This window comes from Myotis lucifugus, unplaced genomic scaffold (genome assembly GCF_000147115.1).
Source record: "Myotis lucifugus unplaced genomic scaffold, Myoluc2.0 scaffold_1499, whole genome shotgun sequence".
NCBI classification, from domain to species: domain Eukaryota; kingdom Metazoa; phylum Chordata; class Mammalia; order Chiroptera; family Vespertilionidae; genus Myotis; species Myotis lucifugus.
In genome coordinates, this window is record NW_005872547.1 from 42071 (window position 1) to 49742 (window position 7672).

General features: G+C 58.9%; 2 protein-coding genes across 2 annotated transcripts in view; one reads left to right on the forward strand and one right to left on the reverse strand.

Annotated features, from left to right (window-relative positions):
• Positions 1-1247, forward strand: part of LOC102440485 (ferritin heavy chain-like) — a 2253-nt gene extending 1006 nt beyond the window's left edge. Inside the window, 4 exon segments of the mRNA XM_014449876.1 lie at positions 374-484; positions 487-518; positions 717-842; positions 930-1247. Of these exon segments, the coding sequence (XP_014305362.1) occupies positions 374-484; positions 487-518; positions 717-842; positions 930-1091 (431 nt within the window). The 3' untranslated portion in view covers positions 1092-1247.
• Positions 1248-1411: 164 nt separating this feature from the next.
• Positions 1412-6033, reverse strand: LOC102441102 (bestrophin-1). Its single transcript, XM_023748527.1, is given in 7 exon segments — positions 1412-1703; positions 2661-2924; positions 2926-3285; positions 4696-4732; positions 4735-4837; positions 4954-5008; positions 5897-6033. Coding segments are annotated over 7 exon segments (975 nt in total). The 3' UTR covers positions 1412-1684.
• Positions 6034-7672: the final 1639 nt, after the last annotated feature.

The following is a 7672-nucleotide window of genomic DNA, read 5'->3' on the forward strand; positions in this document are numbered from 1 at the left end:
CGTCCCCGTCCTCCCGGCAGCCAGCAGGCCTGGGTTTCTGTTCGGAGCTCCTAACACAGCGAGTGTCTCAACACCGCCTCCCATCCACCTACCCACTGCTCGTGGGTTAATTTTAGAAATCGCTCTGCCAGCCGCTCACTGTTAACACGTCCCGGGAGGAGGGGGCGCAGGCCCTGCAGGGAAATCCGACACCCGCGGGAGAACTTGGCCGCGCATTTCTTCCTGGAGGCAGTGCCTCAGGCTCCTCGAGCCGACCTCCCATTTCAGAGACAGACCCGGCTCCCCTTTTCCCTTTGGGGAGAAACTGATGACTGTTGGGCTCAGTCAGGGAGCGCGGCCTGCCCCTCACTAACCCGCTCATGTCCACCCGCAGTTTACTACTTTGACCGCGACGATGTGGCTTTGAAGAACTTTGCCAAATACTTTCTTCACCAATCGCACGAGGAGAGGGAGCACGCGGAGAAGCTGATGAAGCTGCAGAACCAGCGGGCGGCCGCATCTTCCTCCAGGACATCAAGGTGAGCAGCGCGGCCCAGGGAAGCCCCGTGCAGCTGATCTTCCGACCCATTTTTTAGTTTAAACATGTTTGTATTGATCTTAGAGGGGAAGGGAGAGGGTTGGAAGCTTAGAGGTTCCTTTCACCTAAAGGTTTGCCTGCCAAATTGTCATGGTGCGCTCAGTAAGACTGGGTGCCTTGCCCTAACTCTCTCCTTCAGAAACCAGACCGCGACGACTGGGAGAACGGGCTGAACGCAATGGAGTGTGCGCTGCACTTGGAAAAAAGTGTGAATCAGTCACTACTGGACTTGCACAAACTGGCCACTGACAAAAATGACCCTCATGTGAGTATTGGCCCCTGAGAGTGAATGGAGGAGGAGCCTTCCTGATGGCTGGGAGTTGACCGTGTTCTTCCCGTTCTGTGTTTGCAGTTGTGTGACTTCATTGAGACGCACTACCTGAATGAGCAGGTGAAGTCCATCAAAGAACTGGGCGACCACGTCACCAACCTGCGCAGGTTGGGGGCCCCTGAAGCGGGGATGGCCGAGTACCTCTTTGACAAGCACACCCTGGGGGACAGCGATGAGAGCTAAGCCTTGGCTGCTTCCCGTGGCCTCGGGGAGACTTCCTGGTCCCCCAAGCAGTACTGCATGTTGGAGCTACCTTTACCTTTTCTATAACTTGTACCAAATCATCCACTCATGTCTGTCATTTGTACCGTTCCTTCCAATAAAGTAATTTGGTACCCAGCTGTTGTCTGTGAGTTCCTGGGATCGGCTGCAGTATATCATACCTAGGCCACCTTTGCTAAATGCGTCGATGCCGGGTTCACACTAATTAAGATGAAACGCCTAACAGGACTTGTGTTTAGGAAAACCCTTAGTTTATTCATCCTCAGTTCATGAAAGATACCAAGGCTTGGGGTGTGGAATTCAGACAGGACTCTGGGACTCCTGATTCTGAATTACATGTTTCTAGTGGCTCATTCTAGCTTTCGTTTATGTACAAACGGCATTTAAAGGCTTAGGTAGTCTTGAAACTAATGATTATCGTTATCCACTGAGCTGACCATGTAGTTCAGGCTGTCGGGAGCATCCGTGTGGACAGCTGTCTGTGACTGGGTCAGTGTCCCATGGTGTGTACACGGGTGGGACCAGGCGGGTGCCGCTGCCCCTGGGGAGACGGACTAGGAATGTGCTTCATCCCTGTTGGAAATTTGAGAAAGTTCACATGAATATGGAAGGTACCTTCATTCCAATATGACGTTAGCTGCAGCGGGAGAGCAAAGGTTGAGGCATCTTAGATATTAAAAATGACTAGTGCCGGTTCTGCAGAGCCGTTATATCATTTCCCAAGTCGGCCACAGTGATCTTCAGGTTTCTGTCCAGCCCTGGAAGCAAGACAGATGGTGGCCCTTCTAAGATCTCACAGCTGTGTATTCTGACCACAGAAGGAACTTCTTGAGAATCTAGAAAATAGGAAGTTAAAACGTCCCTCCCACATGATGGGGGTGGGGCGAGACATGTATAACAGGGTGAGTCTAAGGATGGAATAAAGGGGACACGGGGGTTGTGACAGCTTGGATTGACCCCAGGAAGCAGGAAGAGCACATTTGAAGTGAAGTCTCGCTGAGGTGCCCAAAGCAGTGAGACGCCCCAAGGGACCCGCGTGCCCTCCGCCATCCAGAGGTGTGGCAGCCTTGGCCAGAGCTTCAGGCCAGTGGTGGTCTGGGGGGACCGCTCATATACCACCTCTCAATCTGGGCAGGGCGTTGGATTCTTGGGCTACCGCTAGAGCCCCCCGCTCTGCCCCATGGGATTTAGTGTCTCCCACGCTGTTGGAAGTGAGCTGGACCCAGGGATAACATCTCCCATGGAAGCCTGGCCTGGGAGCCCCTCCTGGCATTCCCGTCAGGGCAGCCGCTTCCTCACCGCGGTCGCAGGGCCTCCTTCCTGGTGACGCCAGGCTCTTGGGTGAAGTGAACAAAAGCCCCCAACACTTTCCTAGGGCCCCTGCCGGGGTGGCCAAGTGTGTGCCGCAAGCCAGTGCGGGGCCCAGGTCCAGCCCGCTCTGCAGTGATGGAGCCGTGAGGAAATCCTGGAGGAAGGGTGGGCTCGGAGCAAGGGGAGCTGGGGTGGGGCTGGTTGGGGTAGAGCACAGACCTGTTTTCCAAGGCCCAGTAGGGGTCGTGGTCTGTGAGTGTCGTGTGTATGCTGCTTGTCGATCGTGTATGTGGTTCTCGGAGATGACTCTCGGGGGCCGCTGACAGGTTAAACTCGACAGTTTTCCTCTTGCTGTGACACAATTCCGGGGGCTCCATCGAGGCCCCTGCACACTCTGGGAGCAGCTCCAAGCTCCTCCTGGCCCCTCGTGTCACAGGCTGCGGCCTCTGGTCTTTGACAGTGTTGTCGACACCGGGGAGACGGGGGTGCTGAGGGTCCTGGTGGGAACACCGTGGGGGTGGAGCTGAGCGGCGTCTGGGGGGCACTGTGGTAGCCCGACCTCCCATACAGCGCCTCGGACTTAAAGGCCTCCTCCCCCCTCATCTTCCAGGCCTCGCTGTCTTGCGGGTCCCCGGGGCGCTTCCTGGCACCCCTGAGGTGCTCGGGCTGGCCCTCAGGGAGGAAGCCTTCCTTCTGGGGCAGCAGTAACTTGGTCTTCGAGCTCGTCCTGCTGGGGTGGTGGTGGGACTGCAGCCCCAGGAGGCGGCCGAGGATACCAGTGTGCGCGCCCGCCTCCCCTGCCTCCCCCTGGCTGGGCTGGAACTCCGTCTCTTCCTTGTGCAGACTGGGAAGAAGCAGGAGACTGCGGGTTGAGTCGGGGGGACAAAGGGACCAAACCCGACCTGATTTCTCCCTCAGCCCCTCTTCTCCCTCCCCCTGGCCCCAGGTCAAGGACACAGTCTTCCTCACCATGCCGACTCGCCTCTCCTGATCCATCCTGTGCCTCCTGAGTCGTCCTCCCGGCCCAGCTCACCCAGCTGCTCTGTGGTCCCTTTTGCCCGTGTTAACACGCAGGCACCTCGCCTGGCATTTGTGGTTCCGCCTGGGGAGCAGCGTCGCCAAGGAGAGGAGTCGCCCTCGCCCTGTCCAAACCTCCCCAGGCTGCAGGCCCAGCTGCAGGCCCCTCCCCCCAGGGGGCACAGTGACCTCCTCTGTCCCTTCCCGGCATCCGGGACCTGCGCTGTGTATCCAGTGTCACTGAAGTGTGTGTCCCCGGGAGCCAGGCCTATGCATTACTTTCCGCTCCTCCCCCTCCATCTCCACCGCCTTCGGTGGCTGAGCCCAGATCGGGTCGAGCTCGAAGGCCACCTCCGGAAATGTTTCAATTGACCACCTTTCCAAGCCTTGTTCACGCCACTAGGAGACGCCAGCTAATTCTGGTTTCAGCCGAATAGGATCTTGTGTTCTTTAAAGAGCAGGAAGAGAGCAGCTTAACACTGTGGGAGGAAACCTTGATAGACACGCACCAGAGTCCTTTTCACGCCCATCCTCGAGAGAGAGCTGTCTGGGCGCCCCTCAGCCCACGGAGGCCCAGCGGCAGCTCCAAAGGGATTCTGACCACATCAGGGAAACGGCACCCACGTGGGCGGCCCGAGGCCTTTCCTCTGTAGCACAAAGTCTACCCAGAAGGTCCCTGTGAGGACCCAGCCTCCTGCTGGGGTGTGCCTGCCCCCGCCCCCGTTTCAGGGACACCCCACCCCACCACCACCGCTCCCAATGCTCCGGCTTATCAGAAAACAGTTCCGGACCAGCGTCAGGAGCCAGGCCCTGACACCCCAGCAGTATCACTGACCTCTGACTGCCCTCGAGTAAGTCCCTTCTCTCTCTGGGCCTCAGGGTCCCTCTCTGGACACAGGGGGCTTAGATGAGGTACCCAAGAGCCCTGAAGCAGGACAGGAAAGAGGGGAAGGTGGGAGGTGAACCAGATATACCCGGCCCACATGTGCCGCCTGCTAGCCGTGTGACGGGGGGCTCGGCAACTTAACCTCGCTGAACCTGGAATTAGCCACCTGAAAACTGGCGCTGACACAGCGAGGTTATGGGGAAGAAACAACAGTTACTGTATATGAAGGGCTTCGTGCAGTGCCTGGCACTTAGCGAGCACCCGCTGTGCGTTAACTAGGCGGTCTGTGCCCAGGCAGGCCCACGCACTTGGGTTTTCTCTCCTCCGAGGTGGTTCCCTGGCACTGCCCACCTGATATTGAAGGTGGAGCCAAAAAAGGAGGGTCGGCAGAAGCGGCCATGTAGGGGGGCTGTGGCTCCGGGTCGTTCCAGTACAGGCCCCGCTCCACTGGGGGCAGGTCCTGGTGCCTCTCGTTCACAGCCAACAGGGACACCTGGCCGTCGGGGACAGAAGCAGAAGTCCCACAGGAAGATCAGCCAAGCAAGACCATGAACTTGCCAGGTGACCGGGAGAGGCCACTTCCGTGTCTCTGGGCCTCAGTTTCCCTACTTGCGAAATGGAGAGACTGACACCACCTGAAGCCGCAAAAATTGGGGTGAGAATCCTAGGGGGGGAGAGGAGGCCATTCAGTGTCAGCCTCTCTACAGAATTTCAGGGTTTTGCCTTCCCCCAGTGGCCGCTGGGAGGCGCCCGTGACCAGAGGCTCTGGCTGGGCCTGGAAGCTGGGTCCGCTGCTTGGAATCTGTGTGGACCCTGGAGCTGGCACTGGGTCCTTCATCTCCTTGACCCTGACCAGCAGCTACGGAGCCATGAGAGGAGCTGGGAGACAATGGAGTCCTCCCTCCCTTTCTCCTGAACTGCGGTTCCTTCACAATATCCCCAAGTCCCACCAGGACCAGCCGGCTGAGCTGCCCCGGCTTCCTCCCCCGCCCTCCCAGATGCCCCAGGACGGCGGTTCTCAACCTGTGGGTCGTGATCCCTTTGGCGGTGGAACGACCCTTTCACAGGGGTCGCCTAAGACCATCCTGCATATCAGATATTTACATGACGATTCATCACAGTAGCAACAAAAATAATTTTATGGTTGGGTCACATGAGGAACTGTGTTTAAAGGGCCAGAAGGTTGAGAACCACTGCCCCAGGATATCCCCACAAACACCCGCGAGCGCCAGGTGCGCCTGGCACCATCCCAGGCACGGGTCTTGGCCACGAACTTTCCCCAGCCAGGCAGGGGCAGCTCCGCACACAGAAAACCCACAGGCAGCACTGAGCCGGATGGAAGAGCATCACGTATCAGGGAGCAGCCGTGGAAAGTCACCGAGGAATCGCTGAGATGCGGGTCAGCCGGGGGTCAGCCCGGCATTATCCACCTCACAGAAGGGGATGCTGAAGTTCACGGCCTGCCTTGTCCAGGTCACACAGCCATGAAGGGCCGGGTCGGGCCTGGAATGTGGGTTTTCTGTTTTGAATCCTGGCCCTTTCCATTACCCACCATCGCCTCACAGTGGAGGCTGGTTTCGGAGCCCCACGTGCAGGGGAGCGGTCCCTGTCGGGGTTGGGGGAGGGATGAGGGATGCCCGGGAGAGGCTTGGACTCCAGCTGGGCCCGTGCTCTCGAGTCCCCCGGCATAGCGCCATCTCCGGGGGCAGGCAGAGCAAAGCTGGGCCGGTGGGTGGAGGTTCTGAGGGCAGAATGCGATGGCCTTCTCCCCTAGGATCACCATGGCAACAGGAGCATCACAGAGGGTCTGCCACTGTGCCCTTCCAGGGCCTGCCTCAGCCGGGCAGGAGGACGGGGGACCCCGCTTGGCTGGGGGCAGTGGGCAGGGGGCCGGGGGTGGGCCAGCCAGGCCCGGATGCTGCCTCCAGGCTCTACATAGGGCACCTGCCAGCCCACATCCTTCTCTTGGGCCAAACACAGAACAAACAGGGCAGAAGCCAAGGAAGACCAGGAGGGGCACAGCTGGACGGGGAGGGGAGGGGTCCGCCAGCCTGAGGCCCGGAAGCAAGACAGACACCTCTGCCCTCAGCCCTGCAGGGCGCCAGAGGCTCAACAGTCCAAGAGATGGACACATAAGCTGTGGCCCCTGCGGAAGGACCAGGGACCGGAAGAGGCAGGGGGAGCTGGGACACGCCTGCCCAGGCCCGGCTGCACCACGCCCAGCCCTATCCATGCCAGCGGAATAGCATGGAATAGCCAGAGCCGGGCTCCAGGTAAGGGCGTTCCCCACCCTGAGGACGCTGAGCTCCGAGCCACCCTGTCCCCATGGACTCTGCCCCCTGAGGCCCACCAGGTGAGGCACAGGCCCTCCACATCCCCTCCCCCCCACCCCTCCAGCGGGAACTGGGGCCGGTGGGCAGGTGAGGAGGAGGAGGAGGAGGAGGAGGAGGAGGGGAAGGAAGAGGAGGAGGAGGAGGAGGAGGAGGAGGGGAAGCATCCTGGGTCAGGCTTCTGGGTGGGAGGAGACCTGGAAGCTGTCCCGCATTCACTACAAGCCGTGGCCTCGGGTTTCCTCATCCGTCAAATGGGCATGTCAAGGGTTTGCCGGCTCCGGGAGGATGTCCATGGCTTCTCACCCAGCTGCTCACTTTGCAGACAAAGAAACTCAGGCCTAAAGAGAGAAGGCGGCTCGCCTGGAGTCCCCCAGACTCCACTCGGAGCTGGGAGGGGGAGGAGGTCGCTGGCCGAGTCTGAGCAGGGTGTCTCTTTACTGTTCCAGAACGTTCCTGTGGTTTTAGTTCCACCAGCACGTGCCAAATCAGCTGTGCTCAGCGCTGCGGTGGGCCTTTCTCCCCCGTGCTGCCTCCTGCACGCCCCCCGCGGGGACCATGCCCCAAACCTGGGCCTGTGCCCTGACTGGGAATCAAACCGTGACCTCTTGGTTCCTGGGTCGTCGCTCAACCACTGAGCCACACCAGCCGGGCAAAAGTTTTAATTTTGACGAAGTCCAGTCTTTCGAATTTTTTTCTTCTGTTGCTTGTGTTTTGGTGTCATATCTAAGAAATGATCCCCAAATCCAAGCTTACGGTTTCTTTTTAAAACCTTTATGGCTTTAGCTCTTACTTTTAGGTCTGACCTATTTTGAGTTGAATTTTCTATATGGTGTGAGGTGCCGGTCCAACTCCATTCCTCCATGTACAGAGATCCAGTTGTCCGGCACCATTTGTTGAAAAGACTGTTCCTCGCCCATTGAACGGAGTTAGCGCTCCTGTTGGAAATGGATGGGCAGTCGATGTGGGGTTTCCCGGTGTCTCTGGACGCTCAGCTC